The 20,730-nt window shown below is 47.5% G+C and overlaps 1 protein-coding gene across 2 annotated transcripts in view; it reads left to right on the top strand.

The window, feature by feature from the left end:
* LOC144145309 (fatty acid synthase-like) overlaps window positions 1-16,414 on the top strand; it is a 37,824-nt gene extending 21,410 nt beyond the window's left edge. For both annotated transcript variants that reach the window (XM_077676873.1, XM_077676874.1), the window contains exons 3-4: window positions 1,291-1,617; window positions 16,216-16,414. In XM_077676873.1, coding sequence (XP_077532999.1) covers window positions 1,291-1,617; window positions 16,216-16,268 — 380 coding nt within the window. In that variant the 3' untranslated portion in view covers window positions 16,269-16,414. The remainder of the gene's footprint in view (window positions 1-1,290; window positions 1,618-16,215) is intronic.
* The last annotated feature ends 4,316 nt before the right edge of the window (window positions 16,415-20,730 follow it).

Here is a 20,730-nt window from a genome sequence, read left to right as displayed (position 1 = left end):
TAACAGTTGAGAGAACAGCGGAGCAGATTTCCGCTGAAACTTACACATGGAACTAAAAGATCTGTTTTCCCCCAGTCAGAGAAACCAGAAGACGAAGAAAAAGTTGCAAATGAAAAAGGATAATGAGGATAATAAGATGACACATGCGTTCTATTGGACAGATGCCACGTCAGGCACGACGTCATTGCCGGGCATAGAATATACGCCCTGCCTTCAACGCAACAGGTGTACTGGAAATTTTAAACGTGCGGTGTATTTTAAACCGGAGTATCAAGCGTCTGCACATACAGGACCCTTCAAACGTGGTGGGTCTCACAATAGCAACATACTCGTTCCACAATTGAACACTGTTGCTTCATATTCATTACGTAATCAGAGGTGCTATGTGTCGAGCAATTTTGAAAATCTGAACGGCCAGCGTCTAGGAAAGGGAATAGACGTAGCACTCATTTCAATGCAGTGACTCCAAATAATTGTCACGTGGCCGCATAAAAGACGAGAGAATGTGTGGATGATGGCGGTGAGATATTTACAAAGCAATGCTATCACCGTACTTACAGTATGTACATGGCAGCGTTGACAGAACCCGTGCAGGGTGCACGCCAGCCATTCCCTCGTCATTGACACCGGTTGGTGTCCCCTGGCCCTTGGGGCTTTGCCCACCGGCATCAGGACAATATATTCCGCTGCGGCTGGCAGGCGTGTATAGTTGTAGTCTTAACGTGCACCATGGTAGAAATATCTCTCGTGGCAGTTCAAATATTGATTTAGTTTGTCGTTCACCATCGACACTCTCCAGAAACCCTTACACAGATCGCCAAAAGTCACGATAGCATAGACATTGACTGCCGTGCTGGTCAGTCCACACCTACCCTTTCGATTTTACGTAGCGTAGTAACAAACCCTCACGTTAATGACTTCCGCGCTCTCGTGACGCCTTGCGTTTTACACAACCCAACCTATCAAGACATGGTGGCAGGAAAAAGTGCTGGCAGAGCCACTAGTCTGAAACATAGGGCCTCAAGAACGCTACATTCCAAACAAAACCTATTTGGTCCTCTTCCCTGTTTAAGTAGTTAACCGATATATGCTTGTTATCTTTCGAGTATATCTGGTGGAGATCTAAACTAATCACAAATTAGAATTGTAGTATTGGAATTTGGAATTTTGGAACCCCTATACAAGCTACTGAAAGGCAATACATCCTTCAGAACAGTGCCACTGCAATCGAAAGAGAACGGACTCATGCTGGTATACTCAATAAACTGTGTTTGTCTCTTTCCATCCTAGGTCTCTTAGGCCTGCCTGACCGAATGGGCAAAATCCGGGACCTGTCAAGATTTGATGCGCAGTTTTTTGGAGTGCACACCAGACAGGCGCATACATTGGACCCGCAGCAAAGGCTCTTGATGGAGAGAGCGTACGAAGCCATATTTGATGCTGGCTACGACCCCTCCGAATTTCGTGGACAGAAAGTGGGCGTCTTCGTCGGAGCCTGTGTGTCGGAGTCCGGCCAAATCTGCAGCTGCGACACTAACAAGATGGCTGCCTTCGGACAACTTGGCTCTTCCATGGGCATGCTCTCAAACCGCATCTCTTACGCCATGGACTTCATTGGTAAGCAGGTTCGGCCGTTACAACACGTATGTGTTGAATTAGGATTAGAATGTGCTAATGCTTGTAACTGGAAGAACTTTAGGGGCCCGGCTTGTCGTAGCTCGTCCGGGATCACAGTATCCAGCTACATCAGTAACGCGTAAAGCGTAACGTAACGTGTAGTGCACCCAAACAGGGGCTTCGAAAAGATACCCGCTTGTTCGTCGGTTCAGCCTTCCGCGAAAAGTCTGAGGAACACTTGAACAAGAGCTTTATATATATATATAGGCTGAGTTATTCGAAACTCCTGAAACCGCTGGCACTGATTATACATGCTCGCATTAGTTAGCGCAAACAAAACTGCAGGTACATTGGGGCAAAATATATGTATTAAGCGGCAGTCCCCGCGTTCTTTTAGTTAAAAATGCTCGTCGGGTTGGTTTTTACGATAGTAAGCAAAAACTTGGACATGGTAGAAAAAAAAAAGAGTCGTTTAAAGAACGCAGGGAGGTTCCAGCGCGTGCAATGTGAAAGCAAGCACAAAAGGAACACAACTCCTGCTCGTGCTGTTCCAGGCAGAACAGGAAACGAAGGGTAAAGAAGGGGATGCCCAGGAGAAAGCAAGCGAGCACTGCGAAGGCGGGAAAATTGAATTGCATGGTACAAACTTCCGGTCAATCATCAACAGGGCAGCGAGACAGTGACGGAGGGTAGCGTAGAGCGGAGAACGGGTTACGTGCAAAGTTGCCAGACGAATATCGTCTTTGACGAGATTTGCAGCGAATCAAGCAAAGAGGCGGCCAACAGACACCTGCTTCCGGATCCAACCGGGGTCCCTGTCACAAACTCGAGCGTACGACGTCTAAAAGTACCGTATAGTTTTTTTTTCATATTATTGTACAGCGCCTAATTCTGGTTACAGTCGTCCGATTCATTCAGTTTCAATTTTATTCGCCCCGGGAAAACCCTGAACCTTTCTCGCACGAGGCGTCTATGGCTCCGCTTACCCGCCGGCTCGCCGGCAAGAAAACAACAAAAATAAAAACTCCCACCTCCCCTCGCGGGAACTTCTGTGTAGATGCGACGCATAGGCGGAGCGGCGAAGGGAACGCGTTTTATAGCGCGCATAACGTTGAGGGGACTGCGTAAGCTGGTCCCAGTCGATGACGACGTTGGCGTACTTGTAAAGCGGCGTGGACTCTAGGTGTTTGAGCCAAGCGTGGATGTTGCTTCGCCGGAGAACGGCACACCGGTTATATGCGCAGCGCGCCCGAAGGAGAGGAAACCGCGGAAGAGAGAGTACTGCACATGCACCGGCCCCAGTGCGTCTGCCGCGGCTATGACGCAACGTGCCGCGGCTATGACGCAACACAATCCAACATAATCCACTTTAATCCAATCCAATCCAAATCCAATCCAACCGAATCCAAGCCAAGCCAAGCCAAGCCAAGCCAAGCCAATCCAATCCAATCCAATCCAATCAAATCAAATCCAATCCAAAGCCCCTCGTGAGAGAGTGTTCGTTATCGGAAAGGAGAGGGGGTGAGCGGCGGAGAGCGGCGGAGAGCGCAGCTCGCGCGGCGAGGAGAATGGCAGAGGGGTGGACAACGCCGACAACAACGACGACGACGCCGGAGGGACAAGGCGAGTGAATCAGATGCTCTGCATCTAAAACCTCCGCCGCTCCGGTTTCGTCGAGGCTTCGAGCACTTTCGAGGGGGCGAGCGTGGCCTTGCCAGCGTTAAGGCGCGCCGATGATTCCAGAAGGGAGAAAGAGGGAAGTTGTGCGGTCGGCGGCGGCTGGCGCGTTGTGTGTTGTGCCCTCTCTCTCCGCGCCGGCGCAGTTGATTGATTGTGGGGTTTAACGCGCCGACGCAACCCAGGCGATGAGGCACGCCGTAGTGGAGGGCTCCGGATTAATTTTGACCACCTGGGGATCTTTATCGTGCGCCGAAATCTCGTACACACGGGCGTTTTTGCTTTTCGCCTCCATCAGAAAAGCGGCCGCCGCGGCCGGGAATCGAACCCGCGACCTCGTGCTCAGCAGCGCAATGCCTTAGCCACTGAGCCACCGCGGCGGGTGCGCCGGCGCAGTTATAAAAAGTGAATCCGCGCCGAAGCAAATTAGCTACGTTTGGACATCGTGATGTGACAACGGCTTCTGCCTGTTTGTGCACTACACCATCGGCGACCCGCGCTCTGGAAGACTCCAACGTACTCCCGGGCCTCGAATCACCGTGATCGTCTCGGACGGCCTGGCCTACGACGGAGCCACGCTTCCCAGGTAGCCGAATCGCTTCCGACAGCGGTGCATCGTCCGGCCCGGCCGGTGAATATTGCGGGGCTCTGTCTCTCATATGCACCGAACTGTCTTTCTTTTAGTTACTTCTTTTACCTCGTAATATTCCTGGTCAACGCTCTCTGTTGTACCTTTTGTATTTGAACTGCTTCCCGCAACTGTATTCGTTTTGAGGTACCTCTCGTTAATGCTACTTGTCTTCGTGCTTGTACCGTGTTTTGACTGTCCAAATATAAGTCTCTGTTGTTGCTCGTTCAAGGCTCTGACTCATTCTTACCGCTCTGGTCGGCGAAAGCCGCACATCAGACGGCCACCCCCTTCGTCACCTGTGCCCTGTAGATTTGGTGGGGTTGTTTGCTCGCTTGAGTCGACTCCCCACATCTTCTAACAGCGCACCCAATTAAGGAAACGGTGACAGTCCCTCGCTTTACGAAGTCAATATCAATCCCATTGCGCCACAGAGGCACACGTTCCCTACAAGAAGTATTGGGGGGATCTTTGTGCTGCGCCGTTGTCATGGCGGCTGCCTTTGCTAGGCCGCAAATTAATGCACAATAATGTAAAATAAGGAAAATATCACAAACGAACGCATTGTGTATCCCCAAACAAATGAAAACTCAAATGAAAACTCAAAGTACGCTGGCAACCTCGGCCGTGCAGGCAGCAGCTATACATTAGGCGAAACGTCTGTGCACGGTGGGCCGGTGTTTGTGTGCACGGTGGGTCGGTATCGTTACTTGAGTGTTTTTATTGTGCGTGGCGTTGGCGGTGATCAGACCAACGACGATGGTTCAGCGTTGTGTTTGAGCGCTTATGCCTTAGTTTCTGCCGGAAGCGCATGAAAGCGCGATGAAGAAGAAGCAGCGATGTGCGGTGGCGCCGATACCTCGCTTCTCGGGAACCGACGCTATGCTCCTGGCTGGAGTGGAAGGCTCTGGAATTAAAGATCACCTTGTTCACGCGACTAGTTGCGTGACACTTGAGCCATTTAAAGCCATTAGTTCGCTAGATGAGCACAATTACTCCAGCAGTGGCTTCGCTCAGCGGCCACAGCTGAAGCAACTTGGCAACGACGTTGTTGTGCGTCTAAAGGTGCGAACTTTTCGTTAAGTCCAAGAAATACCCTGCCATGTCGCCTTGGATTAGTAGCGGTGACCGTTTTTATCAGGTATACTACAATGACCCGTGCTCGAAATTAGCCACCGCACTTAAGCAACTCTAAAAAGATGATACCGCGCAATGACAAAGAGAGGTAAGGAAGCGAGAACCGAGGGCGCGCTGGTCTTATCTCGATTGCTTTGTTACGTTTTAGCGCTGTTTCACACGTTATGTTATGTACCGATAAGATCAAACTCGTTCGTTCCTCAGCCAGCGGGAAAAATTCTCGAATGAACTCCATCGCAAAGCCTGTGTTCGTACGGCGCTTTCAACGAAAGCGCCGTACGTCAGGGCGTTTCAACAAAACGAGAACGCTCGCAACACCACCCCCTACTGTGCTATGATTTTCGTAGACAATTGCAGCCACATCGTGGCCAAACTGCAGGGAGACTGCAGCCAGGTGGATGAGTTGTTTGCCTCCGCCCCCCCTAGTTTTTGCTAAGCACCCCGTAAGCATTATTTTGCTCCAGATGTTTTCCTTATTTGATCATGGATATACGTGTGTCCCTCTGTTTCAGTGGAGCCATAATTGTCATAATGATTGATTCGAGTAACCTCTACACAAGTTTTGTTATTAACGGCTAAAAGTAATGTTGACATTTCGAATTTTTAAATTTATTTATTTTTTACTTTACGCTCGACAAGAATGTTTGCTGTACAACGTTACAGAAGGAGGTCCCAGACTCATAGACTGAAGGGAGACCTCCTGTAATGAAGACGCCATGCAGACAAAATACTAGTTTCTTTTATTGGAAAGGTTTTGTTTTTTGGTGTTTTCAGCGATTATCCGAAAGCAATCTATACAAAAACCTGTGCTTCGGTACAAAGAACCGAGAAATTCATCAATTTAAGTTAAATTTTTGATTCTCCCGCCAAACCGTGCGTTTTAATAACGTCTGCAATTACTCCGCAAGAACAGGTCGTTAAGCGGCTGGGAAGCCTAGTTTACCGTTACTCAATCTGGATGGCGCCACCATACCGCGGCGGGCTGTTTCCTGCCTTTGAATTGTTTTTGGCCGTATTTGTACCTGGCTTGGTTTTGCTAAGGTAGAAAATAATCGTTTTGTGAAACATGGTGTTCGCTCGATAAATATGGTCATGTAAGACACCGTCGTTTACGCCAATCGTCCAGTGTCGTCTCAGAAAACCCCAAAGCTCCGGAGTGCTGTGCAGCTATAGCAAGCATAGTGCGTTCAGTACCGAGAGAAGTATGCATCGGCATACTTTTGTAACTTCCAGTGTTTACCCCACCCCTTGTACTATGTAAAAATAATGCGCCCTAAATTCAAGCGCACAAAGCTCGTCCGGTAAGCGTATAAGCCCTGCCTTATTTGCGTTTGCTTTTGCCGGCCTTAGCCAATCGTAGAGCTGGCACAGCAGAAATATATATCTTCAATACATATCACATAGCACAATAGAAGCACATGGAAATAAAAAAAGTACCATTTGACAGAACATGCAGCGTGGAGAACAAAAAGCAAAATATTATAGGCAACACAAATTGCGGTATACACACAAGTGCCGCGTAAGTATACCACTGAACAGTTAAATACACGGAGAGAACGAAAAACAACAGAATACAAGCATGTTCAGTGATTTAGATTTAAATAAGAACACTCGCAAATTATTCTTAAGCGCATAGACGGTGCCAAATATTTTAATAGCGAGCGGCAACGTATTGCAAAAGTGTATTGCCGAAAAGTTTGTTGAAAACTTTCTTTACCCTGTGGTTACTTTCTGGAATACATAGCTCATGTTGAACGAAAAACGTGTAGAATTACCCCTACGCAATTGGTCCCTAGTAATTAATAAAGTGACAAATAAATAGGCCAGGGAAAAATTTAACGAGTTCTGAAACTGACAGGATATTATGAGCATGAAACAATAAAACGGCGTTTGTTTGGAAAAAAAAGGAAAATTTATTATTCGAATGGCTGGATTTTCTGTATGTTTCGGCAAGGAGAGATGAGTTTTGTAGGTGTTTCTACAAGATGATATGCCAAACGCGATTTCACTGTGTAAGAATGCGTAGTAAAGACAGACAAGAATGCGTTTAAGGTTGCAGTGAAAATGAATTAGTGTCATCCATCAGGCATCGTAGTTTCTCTGTAAAATGCAAGACGACGCAGAAATATTGGCGGCGTTAATAGGAAACGAAGGTATCGAGGGCTTTCATGTGCGCAGCGGCGAGCCTTGCGGCGCATTTGGGAACGTCACTGCGTATGTTTGACTTTGTATCATAGAACGGAAAAGCTGCAATCGCTTCGCACTATGCCTATAAAAAACTTTGGTGATAAAGCAGGTGATTGCAGCCAGAAAAACACTGTCGGATGAACTTGCGATTGAATACACAGGAGCGTGCATCTAAGCCCGACGACAGTTTGTTCATGTTGTGCATTTTCAGCCCCCCTGTAACACAACAAAAACCATAAGCGCGCATAGGCAATATTACGGTAGATGGCATTGTTTCTTCCAGTTTTTTGTTGCTGGAAGGTGCGGTGAAAACGCGCCCGAAACGAAAAGTAGGAAGCTCGATGCAGTGACAGCGTGCTGTCCACGCGGGTGCACGCGCTATGCACGAGCGCAAACACTGCACGCACATGTACACATGTAAATATGCTCACAAGAAACGAAATGTCGTTCGTGTTGGCGCGTTGAAGCAGTGCACCTAGTGGAATGATTCATCATCATCATCATCATCATCACCAGCCTATCTGCGCCCACTGCAGGGCAAAGGCCTCTACCATTATTCTCCAATTATCTCGGTCCTGTGCCAACTGTGACCAATTTATCCCCGCACATTTCTTGATCTCATCTGCCCATCTAACTTTCTGCCGCCCCCTGCAACGCTTGCCTTCTCTAGGGATCCACTCTGTTACCCTTAATGACCAGCGGTTATCTTGCCTTCGCATTACATGCCCTGCCCATGTCCATTTCTTCTTTTTAATTTCTACTAATATGTCTTTAACACCAGTTTGCTCTCTGACCCAATCCGCTCTCTCCTTGTCCCTTAATGTTAAACCTATCATTTTCCGCTCCATTGCCCGCTGAGTCGTTCTCAATTTAAGTTGAACCCTCTTAGTGAGCCTCCAAGTTTCTGCCCCGTAGGTGCAAATAAGTATATTAGGTGCAATTATAGGTGTATTAAAGTACAATAAACCGCGCCGCACTCTCTCCCCCCCGCAGGGGACACCTTGTGTACTCAAGGTGTTTTGGTGAGTAGCGCCACCACGGTCCCGAGCTCCGCAGGGGTGCCTACTGCCGGAGGCACTTGGTGTCTTGCAACACCACGGAACCGAGCACATGTGGGTTGGACCCACCCACGTCCCGGCTGTGCGTGGCTTTTCCGTGTCCTGGGAAAAGGGGAACCTGGTGGCTGAGCCAAAGTTGGGGTTGTTTTGCACCTTTACAGCCCCCCAGGAGCGGCAACACGCCACTTCGGCCCCCGCTTCTCGCAGACGGTGCCCCTGGTCTGACCCGCCTGGGGGGAACCAGTCAGTCGCCTTTTCCTGTCCTCCTCTCAGCTCTTTCACTTTCCTATTTCCTTTCCTAACACTGTCCTGTCATCTCATATCTTCCTTATTTCTAAGTTTTTCCAGGCGGCGAGGGCTAATCCTGTGCAAAGACGTCACCTTCGATCCCGAGCATAGGATTATAGTTGCAAGGTACGGCTAGCGTGTTAAGTCACGTTCCCTTGTTGGGCTGGGTGGTGGGCGGCCGGCCTTGCTACCGAATGTACACCATGTATTTATGGCTTCTTTTTCCATTCCAAGAAAAACTGATCGGTCCCTGAAAAGGGGCCCCACCGAAGTACTTAGCATCAGAGCAGCTCCACCTGTCGAAACCTTTAACAAATACCTTGTGGTACACTCCGAAGAAGAAAATGCACCCTAGCAAAAAAATCGGTGTTCCTCATTGCAAAATGCCTCGAGAACATTGTTGGGAAAGACTACCCTGCAAAAAAACTTGCCTCAGGTGACCTGCTGGTAGAAGTACAAAGAAAAAACCAAAGTGAAAACCTCCTGGCTCAACTAAACACCCTGGCTCAACTAAAAGTGACGGTCACGCCACATCGTAGCCTAAACACAACCCAAGGCGTCATCTCTGAACCAGAACTACTTCATGAGAATGAAGACGATCTCCTCGAAGGGCTCAAAGACCAAGGCGTAACAGCTGTGCGGAGGATAACTATAAGTCGCGCAAGTGAGGAAATCCGAACTAAGCACATTGTTTTGACTTTCAACCGTCCAACACTTCCCGAATCAGTCCATGCTGCATTTATTTCATGGCCAGTGCGTCCATACATACCTAATCCGCGAAGGTGTTTCAAGTGCCAGAAGTATGGTCATGGAACTCTGTCGTGCCGTGGCCGATCCATCTGTGCTCACTACGCAAGCACTGACCACACTAATGACTATTGTAACAAGCAACAGGTGAAATGCCCAAACTGCAGTGGACCACACTCTGCCTTCTCACGTGCATGTCCATCATTCAAAAAAGAAAAAGAAATAATCCAAATGAAAGTCACTGAGAACCTAACGTTCCCACAAGCACGCCTGAAGCGTGCCTTGCTGTATGGCAAAAGTTACTCAGACGCAGCTCGCCGGGGGGTGGGGCGTCGTCTGGTAGATGCGGGCACCCAGTACAGCGAGTCTGACCTGGTCCCGTCGCAGCCCCCCACTCAGCAGCAGAAAGTCGCTACCGTGGCTTCTGCTGCTGCACTCCGACCTAGTGCTGGGCAAAAGGCCGCTAGCACGATTCCTGTCTAGGTCAGCGATGTTGACCTGGCCTCGTCTCCGGCACCTGTGCAACAGCAGAAGACTGCTCCTGTGGCTACTGGTGTTCCACCTGTGCCCAGTGCTGCGGCTACGGCCTGTGGCACAAAGTCTGGTTCTGACAATCTTTCAACTTCAGAAACCGCGGTTGAGGCCATGGATGTCTCTCCAAGTACGTCTGCTCCTGAGGCATCACAGGAGCGCCGCGGTGCCACAGGTCGCGGCAAACCAACCAAACCAAAGGCCAGTAAAGTCGTTGCCCCTGGAAATGACCCACAACCTAAGTGAACCTGCTCAGAAGGGCCCCGAAACCCGGCCTGCTAAAAAGAGGGGAAAAAACATGATCCAGAACATGATCCTTTTTTCTCTTTTGCTGATTTTCATGGTTGCTGAAAGTGTTATGTACTGGAATTGTAGGGGGTTGTTTAGAAATCTAGACGATATTTATGACATCCTCACCAATCATAAACCACAAATACTGTGTCTCCAAGAAACACACCTGCGCCCATCAGAAACAAACTTCCTAACACAGTACATTGTTTACCGTAAGGACAGACAAAATTGCATCCAGCCCTTTGGTGGTGTGGCAGTAGTAGCCCAAAAATCTGTGGCTTGTCAGTACCTCCAGCTACAGACGTCACTCGAAGCTGTAGCTGTCAGAGCCATAGTTTTTGGCAAACTAGTGACAGTTTGCTCTCTCTACATTTCACCCGACTATCGCCTTTCCAATGTCGAATTTGAAAACCTAATCAATGAACTACCTGAACCTTACATCATAGCCGGTGATTTTAATGCTCACAACCCCATCGGGGGATCTGTGCGAGCCGATGCTCGAGGGCGACTCATTGAAAGGTTTGTCACGACATCCGGATGTTGCATCCTTAATAAGAAATGCCCCACATATTACAACTTCACACACCACACATACTCAGCAATAGACCTTGCAATTGGCTCTGCAATCTTACTGCCTATGCTTGAATGGGGTGTATTTAACAACCCGTATGGCAGTGATCATTTTCCTGCAAAACTAACGGCTGTAAACAATGACTCTCAAGGCACAGAACCACTTCGAACATTTAAATTACAAGCAGCTGACTGGAAAACATACAAAGAACTTTCCAGGCTACCCCCGACAACAGTATGCCATTTAGAAGTTGAAGCAGCAAGTTCACTGATTACAGCCCACATTCTTGACTCTGCTCAGAAAAGCATTTCAGAGACTACTTTTAAAACTCTCGCAAAACCCAGACCATGGTAGAATGAGGACTGCGCGCGTGCACAGTCTGAACAGAACAAGGCATGGGCACTTTTACGCCGCTATCCCACGGCCGACAACCTTCTCAAGTTTAAGTAGGCAAAAGCTAAAGGGAAGCGTATGTGACGTATGGCAAAAAACGAAAATTGGACCAGGTTTATATCATCTATAAATTCTTATACAGATCCTAGGAAAGTCTCTACTAGAATAAAGAAGCTAAAAGGATACAAGAGTCATCCTATTCCCCTAGTAAGTAGTGTGGGTAACTCTGTAAAAGATCAAGCAGATGCTCTTGGGAAACACTTTGAACATGTATTCAGTTCTTCACATTATACACAAACATTTTTACAGCATAAGAAGGCAGCAGAGCGTCAGCCCCTTCGTGTGAACCTACGCTCGAATGAGGGATGTAATGCTCCATTTACCATGCTTGAATTGATGAGTGCACTCTCGACATGTGGTAAGTCAGCCCCTGGAGCTGACCGAATCAGCTATGACATGATCAGACACCTACACAGTGAAACCCTGCTTGCAATACTCTCTCTCTTTAACAAAATATGGCAAACAGGTCGCTTTCCAAGAACATGGAAAGAGGCTATTGTTGTACCGCTTCTAACAGAAGGGAAAGAATCCTTTCTTGCTGCGAGTTACAGACCCATCGCCTTGACGAGTTGTTTATGTAAGCTGCTCGAAAAAATGATAAATCGGCGACTATTGTACTTTCTCGAGTTTAATGGTCTGTTAGACAAAAATCAGACAGGCTTCAGGTCTGGAAGGGCAACGACAGATAGCCTGGTTGCATTTGAATCATATGTGAAAGACGCCTTCATCCATAAGCAACACTGCTTCTCTGTGTTCTTTGACATGGAGAAGGCGTATGATAGAACATGGCGATACGGTATATTGCTAGATTTGCAGTCATTTGGCCTTACTGGTAATATTCTCAACGTTATTAAGGACTATCTCTCTGATCGCACATTTCGTGTTCGTGTGGGTAACGTGCTGTCTAGAACCTTTGTTCAAGAAAATGGTGTATCCCAGGGGGGAGTGCTGAGCTGCTCACTTTTTCTTGTTAAAATGAGTTCACTAAAAAATGTTCTCCCACGAACTGTCTCATACTCCACTTATGTTGCTGACATTCAAGTTAGTTTTAAGTCCTGTAATTTATCGATATGTGAACGCCAAATCCAATTAAGTGTCAACAGAGTGGTTACTAGGGCTGACAAGAACGGGTTTATGTTTAATGCTGATAAAAGTGCTGTTGTGGTATTTTCCAGGCGGCGTGGTGTCCATCCCCCTCCTTGTATTAGATTACATGGTCAGCCCATACCAGTAAAAAATGAACACAAGTTTCTCGGTATTTTACTTGACCACAAACCCACATTTATACCGCATATTAAATTACTAAAAACGAAATGCCTGAAAACGATGAACATTTTAAAGGTACTATCGCATCAGTCATGGGGAACGGACACAAAGTGTCTGCTTTCACTTCTAAATAGCCTAGTAAGGTCAAGGATTGACTATGGATGTATTGTATACCAGTCTGCAACCACAACAGCACTGAAAATGTTGGACCCAGTATACAACTTGGGGCTCCGCTTGGCAACAGGTGCATATCGAACAAGCCCCATTCCATCCCTTCACGTTGAATCTAATCAGTGGTCCTTGGAGTACCAGCGCACTTACACAGCTCTGATGTATGCTGCAAAGATTACTTCTATGAAGGAACACCCTTTGAACGAAATTATGAAAAATAACACTAATAATAAACTTTTTGAAAATCGACCATCCATAGCGCCACCCTTCACTTTGGCAGTGTCACGCCTCTCAAAGGACCTACAAGTTCCTCTTGCTGAAATTTACTGCACCTCCATTCATGAGTTGGTTGCTCCATGGGACATTTGCCCAATTCAGTGTGACATGTCTTTCAGAGAACTGCAAAAGAAAAATGTGCCAAACTTTGTTATTACTCAGCACGTTCTGTCACTCAGGGACAAATACAAGGCAGCTGAATTCTACACAGATGCCTCGAAGACTTCTGCAGCGGTGTCTTGTGCTGCAATTGGCCCCATATTCACTTTGTCCAAAAAAATGAACAGGAACACTAGTATATTTACTGCAGAGACATATGGTATCCTGCTAGCTTTTAACAATATTCTCCAAAACAAAATTAAGAGCTCAGTTATATACACAGACTCACTGAGTGTTGTTACAAAGCTTTCATCTCTGAAGGCTAGTAAAAACCCAACTTTTAATGCTGTTCTAAGAGCTCTGTATTCGGCTTATAGTCTCAAGCTTGCTGTCACAGTGTACTGGGTTCCGGGCCACTGTGGCATTGCTGGAAATGAAGCCCCTGACCAAAGTGCTGCAGCTGCTGGCCTTCGTGAAAACATAGATATTAAGCTGGCTCCATATCAAGACCCCAAACCTTATGTGAGGAGGAAGGTGCGAGAGCACTGGCAACAACAGTGGGATAAAGAAATAAGCAACAAATTACATGTCATTAAGCCTAAAATTGAAAAACCTCCTTCTGAGAAACATGCTAGATCAATAGAAGTGGCCTTATGCAGACTTAGAATCGGCCACACACACATCACACATTCCTACCTGTTGACTGACACAAACAAGCCACGGTGTCATCAATATGGGGGGCAGCTATCTGTCCTTCATGTGCTTGTTGAATGCAAGATGTGCAACATTGAAAGGAAACGTCAATTTAATGAAGTTTACACGTATAATATTCCCTTGCACCCTTCATTATTTCTTGCAGACCATCCCATGTTTTCTTACAAAAAAGTTTTTAGCTACCTTGCAGACGTAGATTTTCTAAAACACATATGTTACTGCCCATAACCTCACGTGTGCTCATGACGTGTTGCAAAACAATGGCGGGACCTGAGGCTTTACACCTTAGGTGCCTGCATTCACTGTGTTTAATGTCACCCTATATAGGCTCCCTTTCTCTTAGTATACTCATTATGTTTTAACATGGCCCTATACACCATTTTTCTTAGAAAATTTTTAATGTAGTGCCTTTATTACAAATCTTTCTCATCTCATTCACGATCGTCATGGCGCTCTTTGCCTTTGTCGGCCTTGCGCCATTAAACCTGAAATCATCATCATCATCAGCAGCAGCACTCTCTCCCAACCCATCAGCGCACCAACAATCTCCACCAAAGCAATGGCCGGCCGCCAAATCGCCTTTCCTCTCAGTCCTTGCGGCGGTGCGGGTAGCCCCCAGCGAGTACTTCCTATAGACGTTTTCAGGGGCTGCGGCGTCCTCTCTTGACTAATTTCATTATCAAAGACAGGCTTGATACTGAAAACGGGCCAGAGATGGCGCCACAGCCCATTTGGGGAACCACTGCTCCGCTGAGTGGAACTGCTTTAATCATTTTGGTAGTGTTGTAGAACAGCCCTTTCTAAGTAGTGCGCCTGTGTTAGTAGTGCCGTAAAATACACATAAGGAACATGCCTATAGGTTTACAATTCCGGATTGACTAGCCGATATACAAAAAAGACAGGTTTAGGAAGGCGAGTAGGATTGTTTATTATGAAACAAAATGGTGCCATAAGGATGTTTCTCAAAGCTCCGAAGCAGAATACTGGTAGAAAATTGACCAGTATGTTTGGTTCATTGCAAATGTCTTCTAGAGGCGATAGTCTTGAGCTACTCCTGCCAGGTGATTCTGCTGCCGCTTTCCGCTCTCACTCATCACGCGCTTCCCCTCTGCACTGGCTCCTGTACTGATGAATTCAATGGAGGCGTGTTCAATGCATATCAATTTACCCGCCTTCACAGTGCTCGCACGGCATCTGTGTTGATAGCGCGTACCTTTATCTTTTTTCTCCTTTTGGCCTAGAACAGCACGAACTCTATGGTGGTTTTTCTGTTCTAGTGACGGCGCCCTTATCTTCTTGCACTGCTTTATCTTCATGAACCGCATCCGAACATTATCCTCAGTGGTGCGTGGCCTCGGGCAAAAAGCGAGCCACACATACAGGTCGAACATAACAGCATGGCTTCTTGGTCCCGCAATAAAATTAAGGAGTCGACATTCGTCTACCGAGTCCAATAAACCTTCCTAAACTGTTTTCGTTAATTTCGCCTTTCCTTCCCATTTTAACGCGTTGCTTTCTGATTTTGTATTGCACAAAACAACCCAAGGTTCCCAAAAACGGAACGCGTGATACTCCCTTATGTAGTAGTTACGTTCTGCTTCAATGGTGCGGTACATATACTTGACGTGTATGACCCATGTTAGTAGCTGTAAAAGCTTTAAACGGCCCTGCAATTACATACTCTGGGGTAAGCTACTCTGTCACTTTTTACTTGCAGCTGAATCTAGGGACAGACAGACAGACAGACAGACAGACAGACAGACAGACAGACAGACAGACAGACAGACAGACAGACAGACAGACAGGCAGACAGACAGGCAGGCAGGCAGGCAGACAGACAGACGGAGACAGGCAGACAGACAGACAGACAGACAGTCAGACAGACAGACAGACAGACAGACAGGCAGGCAGACAGGACGGACAGACGGACAGACAGACACGGTGCATGTGCTAGGGTTGAGCATCTGGTTCGCCAGGGATAGGGATGCAATGCTCATGCATTCCTGTCGATTCAGAAATGTAACTTCTAGTAATATCTAGTAATGGGCAGCCTTAGGAGGCCTTTCGCCTACACAAATTTATGCAGCCAGTTTTGTACTTCATGCTTTCAAATGTAGATTCGCACAGAAAATATTTGGCCCACAAAAATCTAAAACAAAATTGCCGATCAACACTCTTCTCGCACCAAATTAGAAGTAATTCGTTTTGTAGATAAAAGTTACGCAAAGTGTTAGACGAAAGTGTTCGAAGGGTTCCCTTCCGTGTATTGTTCAGATTTGCGGCCGGTGACTACAAGTTACTATCTTTTCATTTCTCAGGCAAATTGCATTCAAATTGAAGAACATTGTATGGAGAACATTTGCGCAGGCGCTTCTTAGTAACTTTACATTCCGCGGATCGTAAAGAAGCTAAATTTCTTCTTCATGAAATGCCCTGTGGATGGTCATTTTTGTTTTGCGAGTTTGAGCGAAGAAGAATGTGGATTTGCTTGCTATTAACCGCAGGACCAAGCGTCACGGTTCGATACGGCTTGCTCATCGACGATGGTCGCCTTTGAATCAGGCGGTGCTTGCTATTCGCTCCGGTCAGTGCGAAGCAGCCGTTGTGGGCGGCAGCTCACTGGTGCTCCTTCCAACGTCCAGCCTTGGCTTCGCACTCATGCAGGTGCTGTCACCTGATGGAAAGTGCAGGGCATTTGACGCTAACCGTAAGTACCATGAAGCGTTACCGTCCCTTGTCTTATTAGCGCCACAGAGAATTAAATGCGGTGCTGATTCTCTGCTAACCAAGGTTCCTCCCGATTTCAGCTTTTAGTAGTATCAGTAGTAGGACTACGCACGGGGAACGTTTTCTCGCTCAACAATTACTGTCGTGGAGTTTAGGTGGTGAAGTGGGGAATCGGGGGATATCTGGCCATGTCCTATAGTTTGGGACGCCCATGCCAGCGCTGGTTGTCAGAAGGAGATGGGAGGAGACAGTTGGTAAGGCCGCGCTGTGAGCATGCTTGAAAAAAGTGTAGGTTAGGGAGCCTGGCCGAGAAAAAAAATCACATTATGCGGTGTGTAGGGCTAGATATACGCGATCTTTCCAGGTTGGGTAAGAAAAGGCGCTAATGGGAGCATTAGGGACACTAGTTTCTTCTCCTTTAGTAGATTGGGATGAGAAGGATAAAGGGATTGTTTATGGGCTCGGTAATGCTGGGTGATGTACGGAAGGTGACCAAGGGTGGAGTGTCCAATTCGCCGTCGGAAGCATCGGAAGAACAGACGCAATCTTGCTGGTGGACCCACTTGTCGCCCGCCAGTAGGGTGTAAGCTGCAGTGGAAAGGTAGAACCGAGAGTTTACCCTGTTGGTGGCATTGCCTCGCCAAATCTTACGGGGGAACTACAGACTGAAACCCGAAGAACACTGTACTACCACTTGCTAGACTTGAAGAATTTTTTGCAAAACAGCACGAAACGTAATCACTGCTTTTAGACGGTGATCGCAGAAGCATGGTTTCCCAATCGCCGGTTGTGACGTCTCATTATTATCAACTTCCTTATTGTTGCGTGTTTTTCTCTCGTTTTTCACGACTCAGAATACACCCGCGTTTGCACAGCAAGCTCATGTAGACATTAACCAATGCTTACTTTGCTACTCACTGGATAGCGGCTTGCGGAATAAGCTTGTTCAAATATCTCGTGCAAACCTAAGCCTATGTTTCTGACAGGCGTTAGTATATGAAAGTCCGCTGCGGGTTTATCGGAATAGCAAGCTCAACTCGCCGGGCTATGGCGGCGTTGGCGTTCTGTGTTAATCTAGCATTCCAGAAGTTGTGTTGAATAAGCCCACAGCCATTTTTTTTAAATTCAATCATCCTGCGTTTTATTCTGTGAGAATGTTATGGCATGTGGTGTAATTTATGGCTGTCGACAATGTGAAACATCGCATAGCTGATGGTGACTCTCCATGCTGACTCTCCATGCAGCGTATGCTGCGGAGTGGCACGGGAAAATTCTTATGACTATCACTTCACTTCACCCCACCAGGGAAGTCCTTTACTTGAGTTTTCGTCGCACATTCCACAAGTACAAGCGGCATGGTTTGGTTTGTCATGGCCGTGCACAGAAAGCAGCGACCTGCCCCGCTGGTAAACCAGTGCGGGCAATGGTGTAATAGGCATGATGAAATGGCGGATATGGGCTCAAGCACCAAAGAGATTACAGCGTGCATTGCATTTTAAACGTATTAGTCATCCCGCTGTCAGGATGAATTGTCAACCAAATGGTAACTACATGAAGAGGGGCCACTAACGAGAGGCCGCCCAGTGCCACAGCAGCTCCCATGTTTGATCAAGACGCGCATTTTATTTTTCATCCCACAGCCCCATGTCGCTGCAGAGGTATAAACCCATGGCCCACCCTGAAAATCGTTATTATTACCGGTTATTATAACCGGCCTATACAAAAATTCGAAGGATACAGATACCCGCAGAGCAGCCCCAACACTCGTCAACCGGGCGTACGCTGTGGATCCTAACTTCCATAGTGCCAGGTCGACCAGAAATAGTCTCTTGACCTTGGAGAGTTTACGCAGCAATACGACCTAATTCGCTGTAAGGTTCTCCCACCCAGTAATCCGTTACAGTAGAGGAGGAATGCCTGTGCTATCAACTATAACGACGTTTCGATGCTCTAGGGCCGTCCAACACCACACCCACGCATCGCTCTATTCGTCGACACTCTGCTATCGCTTCGCTGAAATGGCTCGACCCAATACCAACTGTGGACTTGGTTAGAGGTCCCATTCCCTCTCATTAATTTCCTTGATGAGTGGATGTAGACGTCGGCCCGCTCGTCTCCCCTGCTCCAGAAGTAGCTAATGACTCGAGCGCCTGAAATCATCGCGACTTTCAGTGATTCCCCCACGGCCGTGTAATCCTTTCTGCCAATTTATTCTCACTCATCTGGAAACGCATAGAGAGCGGTGTCGGTAAGCGTCGCTCTAAAAAGACACTCGTCGGGCGCAGTCTGCAGACAATAGAAGGAAAGTTCAGGTGAGATGGGCCGACTCTCACCCCAAGCGGAGCGAATTCCTCGAGCGCTGCAGACTTTAAAAAATTCACGCCCCTTTTTAAAGAAAACTGTGTTAGAACGGTGGTTTGGACTATTTGGTGCCTACTAACTGCAATTCAAAACAGCGCAAAAAGACGGGACAAGAAACAACGACACATGGCGCTGACTAGGAACTGGTTGGTTTATTAAGCCGGCTTGCGAAATATACCCACGGAAGCAAGTCGAGAAGAAAACATGATAAAAATGAAGTGCATCGAACAATAAACACAAAACATACGATCTATACACGTGCATTGACCAAATGTTAGCAATGCTGATACAGCACAGTGCTACAAAACGTCGCCAGAGGTGCGAGGCTAGGAAAGGCAAACCTGAACAGTGAAGCTTGTTATTCTTATGAAACCAGATAACGGATTTCTTTTCTTAGTAATTCAACAGACGGCTTACTAACACCATCGCCGCCTTCCTTGTGAATTAGGTAAGCTTCATAGATTTCGCGCTGCTGACCTTTATACGTTCGTGCAACACGCGTATCGTGGAATCTGGGCGAGTACCCGTGGTCGTGACAATGTGTGGCAAGGTTGCTGCCAGTACCTGTTTTTAGTGTGTATGCATGCTTGAGGATACGATCGTTCAACCAGCGCCCCGTCTGACCAATATAGGTTTTCCCACATGACAAAACAACCTTATACACAACAAAGCACCTACATTCTACATAAGGTTTTGTGTGGCCTTTTCCGCAAAAGGGGCCCCTTGGCTCATTTCTGTTCACTCGCCTACACAGGCCACCCAGTTTGTTTGGTGCGGAAAACACTACTCCTACCCCTGCGCGACCCGCTACTTTTTTCAACATGTGCGAAACCCCATGCACATAGGGGACGACAGCGATTTTTTCCGACCTGTCCTTCAACGGTCCAGCATCGCTGCGTTTGTAAAATTGCCCTAGCAACACTTCAGCTGAGTCACGTAGCAAGGCAGGTGAGAAGCCTGCCGACAAGAGCCTCACAGCCTGCGAATCGAAACTGGCCTTTACTTTATGCGGGCAAGACCTCTTAAGGGAGCTCCTTAAAACAGCTAAGGCAACGCTCTGTTTCAAGATTTTGGAATGGGCATACGAGAACGCAAGGAGACTTTTGCTGGAGCGGGGCGCATACCTCCAAGAAACATGGCTTAGCCTGAAGTGCTGGAGGAGGTCCAAAAACTGCAGCTGATTGTCCGAAGGAAGTTCCCTTGTAGGCGTGAGACCAGATAGAGTGGTCTCGAAAATGCCCGTGATGCGCCGCACATGCTCGTCCAAGTCACCAGTCACCCACTCGGAAAGCACCAAGAAGTAATCTACGTAGCGGAAAACGCGCACGGTTTTGGAGGCACGATGCATAACCTCCACTTGCCGGCCGTATCGCGCCAGCAGGAGGTCGCTCAGCATAGGCGCCAATTACCCTATGCATACACCTTTCCTCTGAACGAAGAACACACTGTTGAACTCCACAAGAGAAGAGCGAAGGTAGAGGCCCAACAGGTTCAAGAATGTGTTGGCGTCTACACCACTGGCATTCCAGAAGCGGACGGCTCTGTAGTGGTCTATTCTCTCAGATACGACCTGCATGAGCTCGGTGTGCGGCAAAGAATAGTACAGGTCCTCAATGTCTAAGGGGAACCCATACACATGGGAGAGGCACTGCCGTTGGAGGTAGTCAGAAACCTCCGTACGGCTCCTGACCAGGAAAAGGTCGTCGATTTTCAGCTGGGCAAGTGACTTCTGCAGAAACTTGCCCAGAACGCGTTCCCACGAGCCCCTTTTGGACACGATGACGCGGAATGGCGTGCCTTCCTTTCTTTGCCTCGCGCCTCTGCGACGTTTTGTATCGCTGCGCTGTATCAGCATTGCTAACATCTGGTCAATGGACGAGTATAGATCTTATGTTTTGTGTTTATCGTTCGATGCACTTCATTTTTATCAT

The sequence above is a fragment of the Haemaphysalis longicornis genome, unplaced genomic scaffold (genome assembly GCF_048455015.1).
Source record: "Haemaphysalis longicornis isolate Haplotype H1 unplaced genomic scaffold, Haemaphysalis longicornis Haplotype H1 scaffold_7, whole genome shotgun sequence".
NCBI classification, from domain to species: Eukaryota; Metazoa; Arthropoda; class Arachnida; order Ixodida; family Ixodidae; genus Haemaphysalis; species Haemaphysalis longicornis.
Note: the sequence above shows the minus strand (reverse complement) of the source record. Positions and strands in the feature narration are given on the sequence as shown.